General features: G+C 38.0%; 1 protein-coding gene across 1 annotated transcript in view; it reads left to right on the plus strand.

Moving 5' to 3' along the window:
* The window catches only part of ARHGAP29 (Rho GTPase activating protein 29), a 46,100-nt gene extending 22,957 nt beyond the window's left edge, over positions 1-23,143 (plus strand). Inside the window, exons 3-22 of the mRNA XM_009081322.1 lie at positions 4,773-4,869; positions 5,231-5,303; positions 8,951-9,011; positions 9,518-9,643; positions 9,921-9,985; positions 10,446-10,556; positions 10,686-10,770; positions 11,057-11,241; positions 11,485-11,622; positions 12,890-13,080; positions 14,869-15,035; positions 15,566-15,691; positions 15,864-15,962; positions 17,461-17,624; positions 17,875-18,063; positions 18,217-18,354; positions 19,718-19,941; positions 20,694-21,000; positions 21,162-21,267; positions 22,242-23,143. Of these exons, the coding sequence (XP_009079570.1) occupies positions 4,773-4,869; positions 5,231-5,303; positions 8,951-9,011; positions 9,518-9,643; positions 9,921-9,985; positions 10,446-10,556; positions 10,686-10,770; positions 11,057-11,241; positions 11,485-11,622; positions 12,890-13,080; positions 14,869-15,035; positions 15,566-15,691; positions 15,864-15,962; positions 17,461-17,624; positions 17,875-18,063; positions 18,217-18,354; positions 19,718-19,941; positions 20,694-21,000; positions 21,162-21,267; positions 22,242-23,143 (3,554 nt within the window). The remainder of the gene's footprint in view (positions 1-4,772; positions 4,870-5,230; positions 5,304-8,950; positions 9,012-9,517; positions 9,644-9,920; positions 9,986-10,445; positions 10,557-10,685; positions 10,771-11,056; positions 11,242-11,484; positions 11,623-12,889; positions 13,081-14,868; positions 15,036-15,565; positions 15,692-15,863; positions 15,963-17,460; positions 17,625-17,874; positions 18,064-18,216; positions 18,355-19,717; positions 19,942-20,693; positions 21,001-21,161; positions 21,268-22,241) is intronic.
* The last annotated feature ends 297 nt before the right edge of the window (positions 23,144-23,440 follow it).

Consider the following 23,440-nt stretch of genomic DNA (forward strand, 5'->3'; position numbering starts at 1 on the left):
ATGTGATTCCACCCCCTGGTTTTTGAGCCTTTGCATAATGCCAGGGTTTCTAATTAGTTTGTCTTTGGGACTTCATATAGGGGCAAATGACTATTTTAACAAGTGAATGCCTTTTGCTCTTCATGAAATCAGTTGCAGTAACTTTGGAACCTCTGCAACTCTTGTGAAGTGCTCTCGTAACCGTAACAAGTTACGCTGTGCTTTAAACGTAATGGCCAGTGCAGATAGACAGCCTCTTTACTGCAAGTGGGAATGTTTTGAATGCTAGCAGGAATTCCAGTGCTTGTGTCACTTTTTCAAGCCTCTCAGCCATTTCTCAGGACCTTCAATGAGAATGATATGAATGTGCTTGTAGTTCTGCTTTGGATGTGTAATGCTTTTGGTTTGGGGTTTTTTTTTTCTGTTTTAAAGGCGAAATGGAGGAAAAACTAGCTATAAAATGTTATCTGAATCTTGCTACAGAGAAGGATGCTTGGCAGACCTGATAATGTCAGAAAATTACCATTTTGGACTGAGGTTGAAGAAAAATGGTGGGGGCGGGACACGATGCATTTGATTTGTCTGTCTTGGACATGACATGGTTCACTGGACCGCTTTGGACTCTAATACTTACACATGCTTACTTGAGTGCTCTGTGAAGAGTGTCTTCTAAATGACACCTCACTTGATCTGGAAGAACTGAGACTTACTGAAGCATCTTGCTTGGAACCTCTTTAGACTTCGATTTCTGGCAGTCACTTCCCAGTCTGGCACAGCATCATAGTCATAGTTATTGTTTTCCCACTTGGTACCTTTTAAGCAGTTGATGGATCCAGAGTGCACATGTCTCCTGATCCTATGCTGAATTCAAATTTGTACTGCTCTTTGGCTCTAAATTATACCTTTGGACTTAACTGAATTACTAGAATGAACACAGGTTCCTGGTAAAGCTGAAAATTGCACTTATCCTGTAGAAATTTCCTATTTTAGGTATGGGTTTGTTTCATTTTTTAGTAGTTCTGCATCAAAATGAAATACTTCTAGCAAGATGAAGTAATTTCAACTTTGTTGGTGTATCTGGGATGTAAATTCAGAGCAAAAATGATCATGGAGGATGTAGGAAACAGTTCCTCAAAGTTGTCTTGTTGGCATCCAGCTCAAGTTGAGGAGGCTGCCAAACCTGGTGGTAAGTACAGGCTGGTGAAATTATATGGCACTAAGAAGTAAAAGTAGAAGAGTGGGGCCTGGACAGCCTGCTGATCCTCTTAAGTTGTGACATTCCAAGAATATTCTTCTGCCACTTTCCAGTCGGCATAGTACCGCTCTTTCCTTGGGTTCCTCCCCCCAGTTTATTTACATGTTTTTTAAAAAGAGAGGTAATAAGAAATATTACAAGTTTTTGGGGGGGAGAGGGAGTGATTTTTTTGGTCTTGGTTGAGGTTTTTTGTTTGCTTGGATATGGTGGTTATATTTTTGTAATAGTTCTGAAAGTTTCTTGAGGGCATCATTGAGAGTTTAAAGAGAAAATTGCTTGCAAAGGTATTTAGTTCCAAGAAGTCAGCCAGTTGCTTAGTGCTTGGAAGTCAGCTAGTAAAGTATGGATTGGACATGTATTCTTGTCTAAAAGAAATAGATGTTGATGTTACTATATATGTGTCTATTTGGTGTGAGAAAATTGACCTGCAAAGAGCAAATTCTGCATGCTTGGTGTCATTTTGACTTCTCCAGGCTCTGCAGCCAGCAGGCAAAGTATCTTTGATACTGCCAGTCTCCCACATGTCTGGGGAGGGGGATTGAGGAAGCAAGTAAACCTCTGCAGGCTCCAGCATGGCTGTGTCCCATGGGCTGTGCTTGTGAGCTGTGCTGTGGTCGCTGTGAACTGTCCACATCTGTCCCTGGGTGTACTTTGGTCTTGACAGCAGACAGTGTCTTCATTATAGCTTGAGAAGCATTGCTCAAATATCCTCAGGCGGCGCTTCAGCTTCTGGGATTCTCACTTCCAAAACTTTCATAGCTGTTTCTGGTTCCCCAGCCTGGTCTGTGCTTGATTCAGAAAAGTTCTGATGGCACGACCCAAGAGCTGAAACTTCACAGAGTCTTGCAGCATTTTGATGAGGTTGCCAAACCCACCTCAATTTGAAGACAGCTTTGGAAGTACAGATCCACTGTAAGCTAGGGTTGCATTTCAGGTACTGGATTTGGATTTTTAATGTATCACTGTCATATGATTCTTTTGAAGTTCATTATGCGTCATCTGATGTCTTACTTAAAAGAGTTGTCAAGTTGTGTATTTGCTTTGAAATCTGTAGAGCTATAGATAGATAGCTGTCATTTCCAGACATGGCAAGATTACTATGGTTCATTGTTGTCAGTGGCTATTGTGTGCAGTCAGGATGTCCTGGGGAAAGAGAGTGCGTGGTTTAAAGTTGATGTTAAGTACATCAGCATTCCTTTGGTGGTAAAGCTAGAAGAAAGCAGTTTGTATTCTACTGTGTTACTAAGAAATTGGACTAACTTTTTGGGAGAGAAGTGGTAATTCTGCAAAATTTGAGATTTGGTTATTCCTTTTGTGATGGATTCTGAAAAGAAAGGATCTTTCTGGCATATAAAGTGTAAAGCTTAACAAAACTCTTCCTGGTACAGGAAGGCAGAGTGAAATAGAGCATTTCTTTGGGGGAAGGCTCTCTAGATTAATGTCTTACTAACAAAGTGAAAGAAGTGCTCTTTCTCTGAAGACACTGCAGCTAATGGATATACTAATGTTTCAGTGGTAAGTGCTTTGAATGTGTAGACAATTTTTGTTAGTTGCTTTTAATTTTGAAACAGTTTGTGTTTCATGCCAGCACTCAAATGATTTTTCCAGTCGTTAGTGGCTGGTAATCAATAGGTCTCGTAGTAACTGTTGTTGCTTAATGATGTGGAATGCAAAGTTTAGATTTATAAGTAGTATTATTTCTGGAAAGTTGAGGTTTTCAGCTAACCTGATTTAAAAAAAATTAAAAACCCACCGCTACTTACAAAGTTGGTTTTTTAAAAAGAAATATTATCTGTGGAGCTTATTGAGTCTTCATTTCAAACAAAAGGTGCCAGAGGCATTTTTTTTTAAACCTAATTACAAAGTGTGGCAGAATGAAGAGGCAGGAGAAGCTGTAATTGAGCTGTGAACTGTGGCAACAGAGCCTGGTAATATTTTTGTAATATGTGGTGATTGTTTTTTGCTGTAGGCTTATTGCAACACATTATTCCATATCTGCAAGTAATTGTACAGATAGTCTATGAGAAGAATATATATTTTGAGTAATAGCTTTGTATAGAAATAGTTTTTATTAAAATGGTGATCAGGCTTGTTGGCATGCTGTGTAAAATGGAGTAGATTTAACTGTATTACTTTACTGGTTAAAAACTTTTCCTTTCACAAAGGAAGTCTAATGGGGGAGCAGATTACTGTACTTTCTTTGTTTGTTACCCATTAGTGTTTAGGCACCTGGCAGGAAGTTTGAATACTTTTAAAGATTAAAGCCTGTTACTTTAATTTGCTAAGAAAATGTGTATAAAATGGGCAGCATTTTAACATGATTTAATTTTTTGCTACTTCTAGAAGTCGTTGTAGTCTATTATTTCCCTATTTCTACTCAGAAATGTAAGAAAGATACATAAGTTAACCTTGTTACAGGTTTTGCAAAAAGTGATGAGTGAGGTGAATATCTGTGTGTCATTGCAGTATCTGAAACAGAAATGAGCATGTGTGACTTACGCATCTCGAGAATTAATGCATTGCTTAAGAAAAATAAACTTTAACAAAATAAATACTAACGTGAAATTGTCACTTCTCACAATGTAATACTGGGAAGAACTTGCATCCTAAAGGCACAGCTTTGATTTAAAGACTGTATGTGACTTTACTACAAAAAAATCTTTGTCACTAATGATTAAGGAGTTAAGTTGGAAACAGACAAAAACGGTTGTGCTTTTTGTCTTCTCCTTTTTCCCTCCTCCTCCTTGTTTAGCAGTTGTTAATAGAAGCTCTGGATGAATCATTCTTGTTGTCTCATTATTCCAGTTTGTCATGGAAGCGTGTTAAAGGCTTAGTGTTGAGTGGCTAAATACTGGATCACCAGTTTAAACCATCTAGTCTGTCCAGCAATGCTCCTCTTCCTATTTTGGACCATCAGTTTATGCTGAGTTTCCTCCCCTCTTTTAACAGGCAAAACTGAGGGACTTGTGCCAGACTGTGGAGCTAAATATTTCAAGGGTGTTGCAATGGACACTACCTTTTTCTCACTTTCTGTGTGCCTGTACACAGGCCTGTACAAAATGCTGTGTTCTGGGTTGCATGCAGCTGGAGGGTCACCATAAACTGCTGCTACTGTTCTGAATTCTAAAATTCCTACTCAGAAAAGAAATGGTTTTTCAAATATCTGACTGCATTTGTGAGCTGCTTTGTGGTACTGCTGCTGTGTGATTTGACTTTTGTTGGTAAATGACTGTTTTTCTCTTCCTGTCTCATTACCAACATGTTCCCACACAAAGCTGCTGCTTAAGTGGGAAGATACAGGAAGTGAAAGAGTAATCTGATTTCATTTTGGGAAGCATCTGGATTGTGTTAATTTCTTTCCTTTGGTGTTTACTTTATCAGGAATCTTCGTTAAAACTGTGGTTTTTTCAGTTATTCAGAAGGTATAAAGTTGCACGTTCTGTAGGAGACTTTGTGTATAAAATTTGTCTTTAGGCCTAGTAACTTGCTTGATTGACCTCACCTCTCACCCTTTGGTTTTCATGGTTTTCTTCCTAAGCGGTGAACTTCAAAGAAGTTAACGAAGAGAACAAGAGAGAGCTTTTCAGTGAAATATCTTCTTCCATTGAAACATTGGCATTCACCTTTGGAAACGTGTAAGTTGGAATCCAGAAGGATTTTTTGAAGAGCTCAATGGAGCTGAATCAAAATAAGACTAGACAAGCACCACCAAAACTTTGGTTTTCTTTTGGACAAATGTTAGCAGATAAATTACTTTAAGTTAACCACATCTACAAGAATTTTACTGCTTTGAGTGTTTGTCAGTTTGGATTTTTTTCCTTAGCAGGGAAATGTATGATGGTGTAGGAATGGCAGGGAATATAAGACTGCTTCTAAAAGTGGTTTGCAGAACTTTTAAAGGATGTTAGAAACTGATTTATTCTTTTCCCCCAGTGATACAAAATTGCTTGGTGAGGTAAAGTAATGAAGTAACCCAGTTCTTTGTTTTTCTGGCAGTGTTTCAGACTTCCTTATGGGAGATGTAGACAATGGCTCGTCATTGGGACTTCCTGTATCTCGGAGGAGTCGGGTAGGCTAAACACGTTCTCTTGGAGTGTGGAATGGTATCTTTTAAAGGAGACTTCTATTTTCACTGAAACTCTGTGCATCGTGGGGCTGGGACACATGGGAATCGTCTGAGTGTTAAAAAATTAAACCCGTGAAAAAAATTTATTCAAGGTTTCAGATACTCGAATGTATTCTCAGTTCTAAATGGCAGTTCAACAAGGCTAGTGCTCAGATATGTAAATAATCTGCTGTAATTGTATTTGAGACCTTTAAATTGGTTAAGTGAAAGTAAATACTGAAAATGATACCTGAATGATTTGCATGCTGGAGTAGTTAGAATATACCTGTTAAACATAGAAGCTAAAGGTTTCATTGCCTCTTTTTGGCTTTTAAAATTACAAAATAACCTTTTCTACTTCCAGAGCCCAGTTGGTGCTATAACTTTTTCAGCAACAATTCACTAAGAGAACTGTCAACTTAGAGATAGTTAAAGAAAACTTAGCATTTTAAACTCCCCTCTACACACTTTGAAGGTGTGATTGAAAAATACTCAGAAACAAAGTCTGTACTGATCTTTTTTGTGTGTGTGTGTCTGGAAGCAGACTTTCAAGTAAAAAATGCAAGGAAAATGCAGTTGATGATTGGTGTGTATGATGAGCCAGGTTGTAGCAGGGTTAAAATCTTGAATTGTAGGGGTTTTTGCCAAGGCTTTTTTGAAACATACCTAAGGCTTAGCATTCCTTCACACAAGCTTGATGATAGCAATGCTATACAACTACAACTGAGAAGTAGCATTTTTTATTTTTTACTATGTTTGATAACGCACATGGGAGAAAGATGGATTATCACACAAGTTCTACTTCTGTAGCTGCTATAAAACTCATCTTTATAAACAATGTGGATGAAAAGTAACCTACTCAGAAAACTGGTTCCAGCAAACTTAGAATCAGGTTGCTGATGAAAAGTATGAAATAACATACCATAGAAGCCAGCATCTCATGTAAGTTAAATGAGATTATTTGAACAAGTACTAGTTCATCTAACTGCTTCACCAGCAGAAGGAAGGTGCTGAATTTGCCAACAGTTTAATCTTGAAATGGTTTTGAATTGCAAAAATATGTGCCTGTGGAACAAGATGGTCTTACATATTGTATTGTGAAGTGAATGATTGCCTAAAAGGTTACTCTTCTGACCATGGGGGAAGGCCAAGGGGAAATTAGAATATAGTGAAATGAAGAAGGAATTCTATTCTAGATTCTTCAAAAGTCACCAGTTGATATTTAAAAGCCCTTTTTTCGTAGTGTCTCTTGCTTTCCTAATGTGGAGGTGAACAATTATAAATTTTGGAGCAGGTAGGATAATATGGTTCAATTTCTTAGCAATCTATCTTAAATGCATTTTCATTTAGGGAAATATATGCACATCTAACAGATGGATCATTTCACTTTGATTTGCAATTCAGAGAGCAATTTGGAGGGCAGCTAGGAGTCGAGTGTTAGGAAGAGTTAAATGCAAAATATTTCAGAGCTATATTAACTTTTCCCATATATGAGTATGTTCAGTGGTTGGTAATAGCAGCTAGCCATATTTTACACAGAGCATAACATTTTGGTAGAATTTAACATGCTAATTCTTTGAGGGTAATTTAGGAGAGATTTTAATTGCTTGTTTGGTTAGGGACCTCCCTAACTAAGCTGCTGAGGATTGCTCCAAGGAGGGGGGGCAGGGTGGGTGGTGCTGATCTTGCTTCTCTTGACTGCAGGGGAGTCTCCATTGTTTACTTCAGGCATTCCACTTGGAAGCTTAAGTTAAATGATACGTATACCCCCTCTTAGCAAATGTAATTGTTCTCATTTTAGTCCTTGTAGTGCAACTAGAAGCACAAGGTGGAAGCAAAGATATTTTTTAATTAAAAACAGAAGAGCTTTAGAACACACTGGACGAGACAGACATGTCTGACCTTTCATTACTCAACAAGCTATTTGAATGCTGTTTGATGCTATGCAGATCTGAGAGTGTAATAAAGGAGAAGGATAAAATTTTCAAATGTGTGAAGAGATTTGCCTCTGTCAGGGTGCGAGTCTTGGGCAATGGGATAAAAAAGGCAGAAGAGACTGGTTGAAGTTGGAAGTGAAGTCTATGTAGAAAGCAGGCTGTTAGTTTTTGCTCAGCCTGCCGGGATGAGTCATTGGTTGCTCAAGGGGACACACTGTACGGATCAAGTTCTGATAATAAGTTGTAGAACATAGTAAAAGTAGTTGTTCATGTTAGCTTTTATGTGGCATTACATATTTGCAGTGGGGCAAAATGGATGAATGAGTGACCTTTGATTAGCTGCCCTAACTGTGTGCCTGATTAACTGGAAAGCAGTGAACAGTTTCCAGGGCTGCAGTGATTTAGGTCTTATGGGAAATAATTTTTAGGACCGGAACTTAAAAAGTGCCTCAAGTTAATATAAAGTATGGGGGGTTTATTATTACTATTGTTTTTCTTCCCTAACAACTGTATGCCACTTTAAAATCTACTTGAAGACAGTAATACTTTATACCAAAATCTGAACTAAGTTTTGAAATGTTCAAACTTTTTCTGATCCATCTCTAAATTAAGGTTTTGGTTTTTTCCTAACAGTTTGCTTGATAGACAGCTTGGGATAGATTTCCCACCTGTTCTGGAAAAGCCCTTCCATTTTGTTGAAACTCTTCTATTAGACAGCAACTGTACTAGTGTTCCACTTCCTTAGGAATGGAGCAGCTCTTTAGACTGTAGTTTGAGTCTGTTCAATATCACTGATGATTAATACTTTGCATGTTTTGGTCTATGAAAAAGCTGCTTTTGCTGTTAAGTGAACAGTGATTCTTGAGGGATTCATGATCAATTTTCATTTATGTTAAATAACCCAACGAACCAAAACTACTTGCATCATCAGTACTGTACTCCATTTTAGCTAATGTCTGAAACCAAAGCAGCACCAAAGTCTACATGGAAACAAGCTGCTGTTGTAAAGCTTAAGGGCACTCCAGATTTGTTGAGCAGTCAGGTTTACAGCACAGTCCCACAAATAGTTCAACTCTCAAAATAAAGGAGGAGCAAAATGCAGAATGAGGACAAAGATAGGGATGACATAGTGTGCTAAATTCTTTTTATTATTGGATTAAATTCTGTCAGGTCGCACCGATTGTCAGGGCTTCATTAGCAAGTGTTACCAGACAGTTGTGCCTACAGTGCACACCTGCAGGTAATTTAGGAAAAGTTGTAACTTTATTTCCTTGAGGAAGAAATACAGGGTTCTAATGGCATGTAGAATGAAGTCCGTTACATGTATAGGGCATTAGGTCTGTATGAAATAGTTTTTAAAAATAGGCAGGGATCTAAGAAAAGCTGGAGCTCATGTAATTGTTTAACAAATCTGGTTGATGTTTAACTCTTTCATCATAGCCTTTCAAGATTGTCAATTTAAAGGTATATAATAATTCCTTGCTGTTTATTATGTCTCATTCAGCAGCTATGGGAGCTTAGAAGGTGTTATGCATTAGACGAGAGGGAGTTAGTGCAGTTTGCTTTATCTGCAAAAAAAAGAAAGGGGCAGATAATGCCATTTATTCTGTTAGCCTGTCAGTTCCAGTGAGAGCTTTTCTTTGCTAACTTAATGTTTTGTTTCTTGTACACCAGTCTTTTGAGAATCTTTCTGTGGAGTCTGGGGGTTCAGTGCATGAAAGGGATGATATTCAAGGTAGGTAATTCATTTAACATTGATAAAGATCATTTTATATCTGAGGGTTTTTTTGTCTAAAAATGTTGCAAGGCAGTTGCTTGGTCGCTATTTTTAAATCTGTGCTGCCATTAAAACTTCACTGTAAAAAAAAACCAAAACAAGCTGCTATTGCAAATGTTTTATTCTTTTGTAGGTAATCAACTCAGGTTGCTTTTTTCCTCCCAAAAAAGAATCAAGGCCTGAAGCACTTATGTCGTCATATATGATTGGTGTTTTTTTAGGTCACTTTCTTTAAGAAAGTTATGCTGACCATATGACTACTCCAGATAAAATACTGTGACCCTTTAATTTGTTCTAAAACCTCTGTCAGTCCTGTTTAGAGTCAACTAGCATTAAAGACCAACTCAAGATCAGAGCTGCTTAAGCATTCACAGTTGGCTAATACTGGCTTTGCTCTCAGTGTGTGGTCATGTCTAAAAATCACCTCTTTGTGTTCAATGCTTTATTTGCAGGACATCTTCGAGCAGAGGAGGTTGATAGCATGCTCCTAAGAAACGACAGTGGAATTGAATCAGCTCTGTGCTATGCTAAAGCATGGTCAAAATATACCAAGGATGTAGTCGCATGGGTAGAAAAAAAGCTTAGTTTGGGTGAGTGGCTCTTTCTGGCATTTAATCAGCTTTGTCATGATGAAATTAAATCCGTTGTCAGGCCTCTGTGCTGCAGACTGTCAATAATGTGATTTCTAAATTAGTAGCTGTTCCGCTGAAGTGGACAGAACTATCGTGCATTTCCTATAATTAAAGGCCTGTAACAAAGTGAAGGTGGTTCCCTCTATAACCTGTTAGTTATGGGAAGAATGTAAAAAGCATTTAGCATGTGCTACAACTGTTAGTGTAAACAGTAACTGTGAAATCTTTTTAACAGAAGTGGAGTGTGCTAAAAACTTAGCAAAAATGGCTGAAACTGCTAAAGCTGTTGTTGGACAACAGGTGAGTACGTCTTAGGGGCTTTTTTTAAGTCTGAAATCTGTATTGGATGCCTTGCCCACAAGGGAAACTCTGGGGATGTTGAGTGGATTTTTAAGTTGATATAGAATTGATTTATACTGTACATTGCTGGTTAAAAGATCAGCTGTATTTTATGTATTTCCATTTGTTATGGAATGTTGGATATAATAAAATCATTTTTGTTAAAGATGCTGAATAGTTTTCACAATATGCTTTTTTCTGTCTTCTATGTTTTGTGATTTGGGCTTGTAGACTCCGGAATTTTTTCCAGTAAAATGAAACACAGATGAGAAATTAGTTACCTCCATTCATACCTGACTTCCACACACATGTAAATACCTTAGTAAATTTGATTGAAAGTCTAGTTCAGTTATACAGACATGTAGAATGTCAGCATACCTCTACCTTATCTAGACCATTAATGTGTTTTGTGTAATTTTAGGATTATATGCCATTCCAATCAATATTCATTAATGCTTTTCAAAATGATATTGAGAACAATCAACTTTGGCAACAAACAGCTGCTGCTCTCCAGTCGAATAAATTTGTGCAGGTAAGTTTAAAGAAAAAGACCAAAATATTGTTTACACATTTTAGAGTTTTGTGACAATGCAGAATATTCAAAAGAGGTAACTCGTAGCCTGTAAGCCTTTAATGTTCTCTATTAATGTTTCTTATCTAGCCACTTCTCGGAAGGAAAAATGAGTTGGATAGACAAAGGAAAGATATCAAGGATCTTTGGCAGCGAGAACAGAAAAAAATGGTTGGTAATTCCTTCATATCTAATTGTTCAGTCTAAAATTCTTCAGAAGGATGCAACTTTCGAACTAGGCTGTTAGGCACTCAGACTCACACATGAAATCTATAGGGCATATTGAAAGGAGCATGTAACTGTCAGTTTCATGAGTCTGGTATTTGTAAGAGGTTATCTGTCCATGACTCTGTACTTTGCATCATACAGACCTGTGTGTAACAGGGTCTTTAAACATGGCATTAAATAACAGAAAAATTAATCTTGTTCATTCTTTTTCCTATGTTGCATTCTGCAGCAAGAGCTGGAAGCTGCTCTAAGAAAAGCAAAGTTGCTATATACACAGCGTCAAGATGAGTACGAAAAGGCGAAATCCTGCACTGCTCGTGCTGAGGAGGAACATCTTAGCTCGAGTGGAAGCTTTGTAAAAGATTTCAGCAAGCAGCTGGAGAAAAAACGAAGGCTAGAAGAGGAAGCTCTTCAAAAAGTAAAGAGTTTTTGTTCCCTTGCTTTGAAAGTTAAGCCTATACTGGGTTTATTCATGCTTTCCCAATGCGAGTATTTGAATAAGTGTGCTGTTCATAATTTTTATTTTAATCATGCTATGCTCTTTCAGGCTTTTATATTAAATGGGAATCTCCAATTACAAGCATCTCATATGGGTGTTTTTTCTTGCTTCTGGTGTCAAGTTCTGTAGTCTATCAACCCTTTGTACTTGTGTTTTCTCTAGGCTGAAGAGGCCAATGAACACTATAAAGCAAGCATGGCGGAGGTTGAAGAAAAAAGAAATGATATGGAAAGCTTTAAAAGTGATGTTTTAACACAGCTTCGGGAGCTTATTTACCAGTGTGATCTTACTCTGAAAGCTGTAAGGATGCTTTTTATATTGCATTGGGCACAGATACATAAATGTTGTTAAAACTACAAGTCCTTCTATAGTGTTAGCTGCTTAAAACAAAAAGCTGTCAAAGGACATAGGTCAATCCACTAGAAAAAGAAGAAAAACTTTTAATCTATTTGTAATGTTCTCTTTCTGATTGGAGTTTAATAAAAAGGCAGGCCATGTTACACATGTCTTGAACTTTTCTGGGTGTTTTATGAGCTGTTGCCTTGTAAGGACCCTGACTACACAATCCTTGTAAAATCTCTCTGAAAACATTGATGGCAGTAGTGTTGCTCTCTTGCTTAAGAGTACAGCTCCCATTACTTCCATTAGTGCATTAACAGAGATGTTTGGATCAAGCACAGAATGGACATTAACATGCTTCAGCATGGAGCCTGCCGGTTTTGGTGACTGTCTCAGCTACTGCAAGATCCATTGCAATTTATTGAATGTACTAGTTTCTGTGCAAATAAGGAAATTATGGGCAAACTGTGTATTACATACACAATTGCTTAAAAAAGCTTTAGGAATGCATTATGCCAATGGATGATAGTTTTGTTTTTTTTTTTAGATGAGACAAAGACAATTTAATACTGGGGCAGGAAGAGACAATAAAAAAATCAAACACATACACCCTCTCCAATCAACCCCAAAACCAACCCATGAGACCAGTAGAAAGCTCAGACAGACTTTTTGGTTCAAGTGTATATAAATTGCCAATTACTTTGCAACCCCAAAGCTGAAGAAGCAGCCATGCAGTGTCCCCTGCCCTGGTCTCTGCCTTGTAATAAAGTAGTTTCAAAGTGTTAGGTAATTTAACAAGGAAAGTGTTCAGTGAATCTGTCAGTTGGGACACAGTTTTGCCCACTTCATGTCTCAAGATGATATGGAGCTCATCTTGGCTTGGAATTCCATCTACGTCATCATTGTAGTAGTGATTAAAATTACCTCCAGAGCATGAAAAGTGCCTTTCTGGTAGCAAAACCCTTACTGTTTATCTTGATGAACCCAAAGTGGAAAGCCACTAGAATTGTCTTTGCTACCTGGAAGATTCAATAACCCAGAGAGAACAGAAATACATCTATATTACAGATTAAGTTTTTGCAGTTGACTTTCAGGAATCTTGTGCAAAGTAACTATTTTCTACAATTTTTCTAGTCTTATTGTTTAATCTAATTTGTGTTGAACAAAGTGCAAGTAAAAACATCTAGTAAATTATCTACAAATAATGCAAATTTTTTTCTCCCAACAGGCAACAGTTAACCTGTTCCAGCTGCAGCACACTCAGGTCGTATCTCTTCCAGTTAACTGCCAGTCCCTCTGTGAGAGTGCCAAACTCTATGACCCTGGTCAACAGTATTCAGAGTTCGTGAAAAGTTTGCCAAAGGATGGTGTTCCTATTGAATCAGGCTCTTTTGAAACCCACGGTTCCCAGGTTGATGGGTAAGTCCCAAAGTACAGGTGGCATTTGTTTGGTTTAGCATGTGTAACACGAGGCACATGTGTATAACAATAAAACATCATTTTTTGAGGAGTTAAAGGAATCCTGGTGTTTTTCCATGCTTTACCATTCTGTCTTTGTCTCATCTTGTATAGATTATATATAATGTTGACATTAAAACCTGCCTTGAAATTCCAAAGCAGAATGTCATTTCATGCAATAAGACTTGCTAAAACATTGGCAATTGTTGTGCAATACTTGACTTGTTACTACCTTAATGTAGATACTGTTTAATGTGAGAAATATTAGTTTTGGACTCAGTAGTGGTTGGGTGGCAGTAGTATTTGATAATCAGAAAGTCTGAGGAGGTAGTTTTTCTCTTCTGCAGGCCTTGCTGCTACAGCTTCTCATATTGTTTACATTTGGCAACTTTTTGGCAGGAAGTGTTGCTCGATTTCTGTCTCATGCTATGTGACTTAAAAAAGCTCAGAGTCCACTTATTAGGGACATGTTTTAACCTAATTATTTTGTTTCCAACCTGTATGAAATGGGAGTTTTTACTATTAATCTATGAAAGATCCAGCTCATGTGGATGTAAAGACTTCAAGACAAAAAGAGAACTCCTCATGTCAGCATGCCAAATGCTTTTCCACCTTTAATTTGTTGTAAAGTAGTCATCTCAGCACTAAAGTACCCGAATATCCATTCCAATCTGTGTGTTTCACAGTTCTACAGGAAAGTGTCGTCATAGTTTTTCTAAAGGAAACTAAATACAAAAAACCAAATGCTTGAGTCAGACTTCTACCAACAAAAGCCAGGAAATTCAAAGTTAAAGCTGAGATTCTTAGTTCTTCTCTGTAAATTTCCTGCCTTTTAAGACTGATTTAGGCTATACTCATAAACTTTGACTTAGGGGGATTTAACTATGTAGCTCCCTGAGAAACTGATGAGCATGAAATTTCCAACTCTTTGTGTGCTCTCCCAGCTATTTACTGCTTAAGATTTGTAGGAGTGTGATCTCTCTCCTTCCCTCTCCCCACCTTTTGTTCTTTGTCACGGCCTTGTGATTTTTCATGTACTTGAAGTGATCATTTTATTGATTAGGTCTGCATTATTTAAGGGACAGTAACTGGAACAAATGCAAATTTTAATGTTTTCAGTCTCTGCTTCCTTAAGCTTGATAGGGTAGAACTGATTAAGGAACAGCTTCCCGACTGCTCAATTTGCCCAGCAGGCCGTTTTGTCCCCAGGGTGCTCTAGCATTTTAGGTTAATTACTGCTAACAGTTTTCTGTCCTTATCTTGAGAGCAAATTTTCACAATGGGTTGACTCTTTGGCAGCTTCAATGTATTTTCTGTGCTTTTTCAAAAGCACAGCATGTTAGTGCCTGTGTGTTTGTAGGTGGATGGTCCCAATGTCCAGGCAGAGAATATTTTGGAGGAAAGCATAAGCACAGGATGCAATGGCCTCTGAGTTATTCTGATCTTCAGGTGAACAGATTGGCTGGTTTTTTTCAAAGTCTGCAAGATCATGTTCATAATACCATGCAGAGATGTGGAAAAGCTGATTTATGGGGTGGAGAGAAAACAGTGGGAAATTGTATATATTTAATCAAAAATAAATTCCCACCCTTTTTTATTTTTACATTTGGGCTTTAATAATTGCATATCAAATATGTATGTTCACAAACAGGAATTAAATGAAGCATTTTTAGTGCTCAGGGATTAAAAACATAAATTGCTTTTCATTCAATTGTCGTATTCATTCTTTAAATTACTTTCTTCCTGAAGGGTTTTTAATAAGCAATCAACGAACAGCATCCATACATCACATGGTAACTTATCTCAGTGTTCAGGAGATTTTCCTGCTCAGACATTAGATGATGTGGGAAGCCCAGTTTATCATCGTTCACAAAAGGTTGGAGAGAAGAGATCTTCCAGCAGCACAGATATCCAAGGTAGTTCTTCTATATTCCATCTGGACCTCAGTCTCTAAATTTTAAAGAAACCCCAAAATAAGTGCTTGATGTCTCATTCAGAAATGTAGCAATGAAGGGTTAAAAATGCATTCTAAAGTTTGAAGCCGATATATAACGTTATGTACTTGAGCATAGTAAGGACAAATGGAAAACTGCCTGTATGCACACCTAGATTCTTTGACAAGAAAGGGGAGATACAGTTCAAACAGCTGGTACTGTCAAGCTGAGGGGACTGAACTATTTTGATTAGCTTTAGCAACTGAAAATCCATAGGGTTTGTAAATGTGATGTTGTGAAAGCAGAAAATGTTGAATTTCTGAAATTAATTTTCTCAGATCCTGAAGCTTTTACAGGAATATATGCTGTGGGTGTTTTCACTATATTGCATGTTCATGTAACTTGCAATATTTTCCAGTTTTCAATATAATCATAGTCTTTAAATACATTTTTTAAAAAGTGGGTTTTTGTCGTTGACATTTGGAATTGGTGGATTTTCTTTTCAAAAGCAGTGCGAGGGCCACCACCGTTCAGATCATGGTCAGTTGGCAACCAGAGTGGAGGAATGTGCAGTGATTCTGAAAGTGCTGGGGGGAGCAGTGAGTCGCGATCCATGGATTCTCCATCTGCTAGCCCAGGTACAGCTACACTCAACGCTCTACTAGTCTGCAGTCTTTTCTGTGGACTCTTTTACATTAATGAAGACACTGTTGTTAGATAAGCATGTATTGAACAGAGCACATAATGAAAACAAACAGTTGGGTGGAACTGATACTTAATGTATTTCTGGAAATTTTTCTCATCTGCTAGGGGACTTTAAAAGACGACTTCCTCGAACACCTTCCACTGGTACTATGTCATCTGCGGATGATCTTGATGAAAGAGAGCCACCATCTCCTTCAGACTGTGGTAATATTGTTTCCATACCTGAAGTCTCCAGAAAATGCTTTTTGTTGTAGACTGTGGCTTTTCTTTTTGACGTGCTTAAGACAAATACTTTAACAAGGCTGTGATTACCAGCAGCATTGCTCTTCAGTGCAGTGTGCATCCACTTGAGGTTGAGAGCTGAAGAATGATGTTCAGGTCATTTTAATGTGGTGCAGAATTGTCTCCATACATTTAGGTTAACTATATGGGCAGGCATTGAACACTTCTAGTGTCCTCGCCCTCTTGAGATAAAAACAAATGATCCACTAACCATTCCCTCCAGACATTTTCATTTAAGGTTAGCTGCATGGCATGGAGGTATGTAAGATCACTTCTGAACTTTGAAGTGAAATGCACAGATACATAGAGTTGGTAATTAGCAAATTGGAAAAAAGTGGATCAAAATGTTTAGGGCAATAACTGAGATTTTACCCTTTCCAGCTGAGATAAGCAAGTTTGGTAATGTCTGTCTCAGATTTGACCAGACCATTTCTAATTTTCAATTGAATTTTGACTGTATAAAGGCAATGTTGCCACAGGCATTGAAACCTGAATAACTGGATTATCAGAAATAGTTCCTATGGGATGTCTACAGCACTTACAAACTAATTTAGAAATATTTGTGGCACTTGCTCAGTAAAGCCTTCAGGAAATTCTTCAGTTAGCCCTTCTTTCCTAATTGTATACTTTGCCTTCCAGGAATGAGCCTGTGGTTAATATTAATTTAGATTCAGATTTAAAGCATGTCAGTGTAGTAATGAATGTAAACTTTCAATTGCAGTGATATTGTTTAATCAATGCTTGAGCTTTTAAGAAGCTTTCTGGTCAATTAACTGTATGTGCTTATTTTATCTGTTAAGACAAAGGATTTTGGTTCAGAGTTGTTGATAGCATTTTAAGTAAATTGCTGGAATAAAAAATTAACACAAAAAGGACCAATTGCTCTTCTGTTTTAGGATCCTCTACAAAGTATTTTGATGTTGTTGTAGGAGACTGAGAATCAGTGGTTGTCTTTATTTTATATGGGCTCTGCTGTGAGTGTGTTAATTCTTCCCTGCTTCTCTTGTTGAAGTATTTCAGAAATGCTGCAGGCCAAAGCGTAATGTCACCTTTCATCCTCTAGTACAAGATTTTGAAATACCTAAAATGGAACAATGAGTTGTTTCCTGAACTGCAGGGCAGCTGGATTTAAATGTCTTAATATTTTCACATGCCATTAATACAGGAGAAAACTGGAATACTTTAAAATGCCAAAATTATTGTTTGATTCCACTTCTTTAAAGAATCTTAGATACTTAATGTGTGTTATGTAAATTGTATTCTAATCTTGCTTCCTTGTGATTGAAATGTTTTTGATTACTTCGGTAATCAAGTTGCTATTACTTACAGAACTGTGTTCTGCACACAGTTTTAAAGAATCAGAATAATTACTGTGCCAATAGTAGATATTAGATTTGACTATAACAGAAATTCTCTTCAGGTTTAAGCGATCTGACATCTGAAACTGCAAATTCTCCAGGACCTTTTAGAAATGCTAATATGTCCAAAGCAGCACAAACACACAAACTTAGGAAACTGAGAGCTCCATCTAAATGCAGAGAATGCGACAGCTTAGTGGTGTTTCACGGAGCCGAATGTGAGGAGGTAAGTTGAAAATTAGTTTAAATTGCTGCTTGGCATTTATGTAGAGTTGGGAGTTTTGGAAACTTGAATTATTTTTCTGTATAAAAACTACAAGAGTTTGTGGCTTGTATAATCACCATGAACTCAAAGCAAAGGTGTAACATAGTAGTACATCTTGCCTTTTGCTCACATTCAGGATGACAAACAGCAGAGATATTTCTTACAGTGTCATATTGTATTAAACCATGTGCTTTTTTTCCCTCCCCTGTAGTGTTCACTTGCATGCCATAAAAAATGTTTAGAGACGTTGGCTATTCAATGTGGGCACAAAAAACTTCATGGAAGGCTTCACTTGTTTGGGGTGGAATTTGCCCAAGCTGCTAAAAATGTTCCTGATGGCATTCCTTTCATCATCAAAAAGTGTACATCAGAAATTGAAAGCAGAGCACTGAATGTCAAGGTATGCTCACATTGGTCTATGAAACTTCAGCATGAACAACAGTAAAAAACAAAGAAAAATTCTCTTGATGTTAATGCTGTACTGTCAACATCATGTGTGTTCTACACTTCCCTTTCGAACTGAAATAGCGTTGCACTTGTCTTCTAATTTCAGGGTATCTATCGTGTGAATGGAGCCAAATCAAGAGTTGAAAAGCTTTGTCAAGCTTTTGAAAATGGGAAGGATTTGGTCGAGCTCTCGGAGCTCTATGCCCATGATATCAGCAACGTTCTCAAGCTGTATCTCCGCCAGGTATGGAATTGAGAGGTCAGATGGAAAACCGAAGTACTGTAGTATATTTCTTTAGTGTAATAGGAAAAGGGAAATCCTTTTCAGCAGTCCTACAGCAGGAGATTGAGTGCCTTGTATATTTGCAGTAGGCTTCCTTATTTCCTCATGAAGCCTGTGACAAGGGCACAAGGGCAGGGGAAGCTGCTGGTATTACAATGTGTTTTCCACATGGGTATTATGGCTCTTTGAATTTACTACCATACACAGAACAAGCTTTTGTTTGTCTGCTCGTAGTGAAGTTTTAATTTTCAAAACCTTTCTGAATTTGCCTGTCTTATGTGAAGTTTACAAGATTCCTGTGTTCTTACCTCCTCAAACAGACAGATGCCAGTATATTGCTGTAAATATCCACTGGCAAAATTTGAGACACTCATAATGGTCATGACATGTTTATTATGGAGGGAATATCCGTCTTTTTATTTCAAAATGGAACTTTGAAGCTTCATGACTGAATTTTCCAAAACTGCTTTAATATGGGTCTGAAGAAATGAAGTTGTGATGTTGCTGAGTAAAATTACTGAGTCACACAAACTTTTAATCCTGAGAGGAATAATCCTTAGCTGCATACCCCTGTCCTGTTCCTTACACTGGCTATCAGAGATGAACATTTCAATCCTATGGTCATCACTGTTAAGTGATTTTGCAAAATTCCAAGGAGTGTGCCCTGCCTACACATTCTAGTAGAAAGGTAGCATATTACATATATGGTACTGGAGTATCAGTCTGAGGCACTGTGCTGTATTTTGAATAGGGCTTCTAGTTAAATAAAAGGTTTTCTTCTGGTCTTACTACATCCTTTGTAGCTGATCTGTTGGTGTGGTTTTTAGGTAAACCTGCTAATTTTAAATTCAGTGCTAGAAACATGCAGTTAAGATCTTTTTAGGCAAAATCCTGAGTTAGACCCTATTTGAAACTGATTATTAAAATTAATTACATACTATCAATATGCTATCAAAGACAGGAAAAATAACTGCTCTATTGTCACAGTATTTGGGCATATGTGGTGTAACACTCTCCCTCATGCAGTCATTTTCTTGAAATCTTTTTTTTTTTCTTGGAATCTCATTTCTATAAAGTATTGATAGATGCTCAATCCTGAATCTGTTGTAGGAAAGGGCTAGGAAAAGATTTCTGGAGAAAAGTGTAGGAGTGTCTTTGTTTCCTGGTATTAGGTTTGACAAACTGGGGTTTGAGCTAATGAACAAGGATTAAACAATGTCATCATCTAAGAAAAGATGCTAGACCAGGCAAAGTTGAAGTAAAACAGGAAGGAAACAAGTTAAAATTCAGGTTTGAGTATGTTTCTGAAATATTATTTCTTCAGCTTCCAGAGCCCTTGATTTTGTTTCGGCTTTACAATGAGTTCATTGGACTTGGAAAAGAAAGCCAGCATGTTAATGGGGACTTGGATGCTAGCCCTAAATCCAAGAAAAGGCAGTCACTCTGCATTGAACTGAACAGGATCATCATTAAAATTAAAGATCTTCTGAAACAACTACCTGTACCAAACTATAACACTCTTCAGTACCTTATTGGACACCTTCACAGGTGAGAAAAGACTTTCAGTGCAAACTGATGTTGAAAAATAAACTGCTACATGCTGCACACTAGGAATCTCTTGTACTCTTTCGATGACTGTAGCGGAAGAAGTGACACAGAAGACATCGTTGCTGTTTCTCTTTTCTATGTAATGAATTCTCAAGAGAGAGAAGAATATAAAAGGGACATAAAGCAGGGTAGAACTAATGTCCATTATTCTTGATTCTCTGCTAACATTGGGATCAGTCAGTAGGAACTAGTGTCACTTGCAGCAATCTAGATGTGACCCAGATCGAGCAGCAATTTGGTGGCTATTAACAGACAATTGAAACTTGTATCGTGTCTCTTAATAACCATTCTCCAGTTACATGTCACTTCCTCATCATCCTAATGCTGGATTGTATGCTGATGTACCAAACTTATGACTGCCAATAAAAGTGGGTCATATTGGACCACAGCTGTATTATTACTTAGAATGAAAGGCATTCTTTTCCCCACCCCAGAAATGCCAAATAGCTGCAAATAGGACATAAAAACACACCCTGTGTGGAAAGTCCAAACTACTGTTCAATGTAGTCTGCATTGAAAATTCTGCCTGCCTACCAAACCCACTTTCAGTTCTTTGTTGTCTTTTTCCTCTTTAGATATGTCAATATTTTAATATCAAAAATATTTCTGAACTAATAAAACCCTCTAACTCTTGGGTGTTCGTTTTCTCTTTTTTTTTGTTGTTATTCTCCTCTTTCCACCCCTTTATGCAGAGTTACAGAACAGTGTGGTGAAAATAAAATGTCAGCCAGCAACCTTGGCATAATATTTGGCCCAACTCTGATCAGACCACGTCAAACTGATGCTACAGTTTCTTTGTCATCACTCGTGGACTACCCTTACCAGGCCCGGGTAGTGGAGCTGCTCATAACATACTATGAAAAGATATTTGATGTTTCATTGAAACCTCTTCTGAGCACGTCTCAGTCTGAAGAAACAGCTGTTATGGTCAGAGTTGCTTTATCAGCAGATGAGAGGGAGCAACAGCAGCAGAGGAAGCTGTTCACTGCTGTAAAGGAAGTGAGTGATTCTTCTGGTGCTGCCACAATGTGCCATCCTAACTTGTGTGTTAGATGTTTCAGCATTCCAGCGCACAATTTTTAATAAATTTTTGTGGGGTTTGTTCTGAAGGAGTGCCTTTTCTCTTGAGTTCTTACTTTTGCTCTGGCTTTTGTTAACAGGGTATTCTAATAGCTCCGAGTGAAAGAGCTTCAGAAACAGCTGCACTCTTTCTGGAGTCAAACAATAGCAAGAATACAAAAGAACAAGAAGATACATCTGGAACTGGTTAGTATGATGTGAAGTTTTGGGGTGGGTGAATATGGACTCATGGATGCATTAGATTATAATGCATACAGTTCTTCAATTTAGACAGAAGCAAGTGATCAAACTTGCTCATCACTGCTTGATATGCCTTTTATTTTTGTAAGAACAGAGAATTAACTCTTTCTAAAGGCTTTCAAGAAACCTGTGTTTATGGAATCAGTAATTGGTAAGCAAATACAACAGTGTTTTGATTTCTCCAAAGAAAACAAAACAACAAAGGAAACCCATAATTATGCTGTGACTGTGGATTTCTGAAATCCACTGTGATGCTGCAAACTAATACCCAGCAATTCATATGTCTTGACCATTGTTTTCCCCCAGAATGTGTATCATTGCCATTCACTGGAACTAAGCCAGAAGGCTTTCGAAAGAGTAATTCTCTGACAGAATCATCAGCTAAGAGCATTTTGGTTATCAATATTTCTGCTCAAAAAAAGCCAAGTTTAGTAACCTAATTCTAAATCTTTAGTTTTTCCTGTTTGTCTGCCTGTGCTGCTACAGTGGTTTATTTTAATATAGGTGTGATTTCATCTACTTTCTTTAGGAGTAACGTAATCCTTTTTAACTATACTGATTTTCAGCTGGTGTTACCAGTTCAGCCATGTCCTGTACATTAACAGTGCAACATTCTGAAACATACTAAAACTGAAAATATTCAGGGTTGGGAAAGCACGAGCCAAAAAAGTGTAGTGTCTTTTTTTACCTCTTTTCTCCTGAAGTGTGTTCCTTGATTGTATCTGTGTAGCATGTGTTGTACTGCTATTGAAATGCTAACATTTGGTTAGAGTAGGGTACTCCTAGTATGCCTACAAGCTGTCCCTAAACAGTTTTATCCCATTGAAATACCAGCTGTCAAGGGATCATTAGTAAAGTCTTGCTGACTACTCTTTCTCTTTGGTTCAAAGATCCAATCACACCTATTTGTGTGTTTCTAGGTGATGCTTTGAGTCCAACTTCAGAGAAAGACAACGATCCATTCATTTCTCCAGGTGAAGACAGCTGTAAAATAAACATACTTCCTGCAAAATCTAACCGTCAGATTACCAAAGTTCCCCTGCGGGCTCCAAGGACGAAGCCAAGCTCTCGCCCCGTGAGCCTGCCTGTCGACAGAATACTTCCTCCGTGTGTTCTCAATGAAAGAAACTCTCGAATTGCAGGAGCAGCGAGTCCAGAGAAGCTGGGCAGGAGCCCTACCATTGAAGAAGTTTCAGAGGTGAAGGCACTCCCTGCTGTTAATACCTGCTGCAGACTGCCTTGTTATGACACACAGATGCTGCGAAAAACTTGGGACAAGCAGTATAAGCAGTATGACATCACAACAAGGACAGCAATGATCGTGACTAATGTGCCCCAGGAGAGCCGAGCGCTCGAGAGTGGAACTGCAGGTGCTTTATCATCATCATGCAGCATTGGTAACAATTCAGCTAATGCCATTCTTCCTAGTAAGCCATATTCTGTTTCTGTCGGGTCAGGAAGGACAGCAACAGAAGAGAATGGTCCTGATGTTAATCCTCTTACTGCCTTCAGGGCACCAAGAACATTGCAGCCACCCCCAGGGACATTTTATAAACCACCCTCTAGCAAATCAAAAGAAAATGGAGATGGTTCTTCTGCTAAAGCTTGTGCACCAACCAGTGCTAGCTCTGCGCTCCACCAGGATAATGCTGTGAAACTGGCTAAGAGCTCTGCACTTCCATCAGGTGATCCTGAACAAAACACAAATGAACAAAAAACTAGCTCAGAGGATGTTCACCCCACAGATCTGAAGCCTACTTACCAGAGACTGAGACCAAAAAGGATCCAAGAACTGGAACATAGGGAAGCTCATTTTGTATAGGGTGCAAATTCCTCTTGGACTGTATACAATTTGTTGGTGTTGCCAGTCGAGGCTTCCTTTTGCCCCTTTATCCATTGCCTTCCCTTGAGAATCCCACTTTTGTGCCATATTGGAGTTATTTTTATATATGCAGCATTTTAAAAATGGGGGGAGGGCTGGGGAATTGTGAAGGAAATAGACTTTTTGTAGTTCACTAGCTTTCAATAAAGATGTAATACATTCCCAATCTAGATGCAGCTAATGGGTTCTTTGAATAAGACACTGAGCTTCATTTCATTGTGTGGAATGGAGTGCTTA

Source organism: Acanthisitta chloris, unplaced genomic scaffold (genome assembly GCF_000695815.1).
Source record: "Acanthisitta chloris isolate BGI_N310 unplaced genomic scaffold, ASM69581v1 scaffold30468, whole genome shotgun sequence".
Lineage (NCBI taxonomy): Eukaryota > Metazoa > Chordata > Aves > Passeriformes > Acanthisittidae > Acanthisitta > Acanthisitta chloris.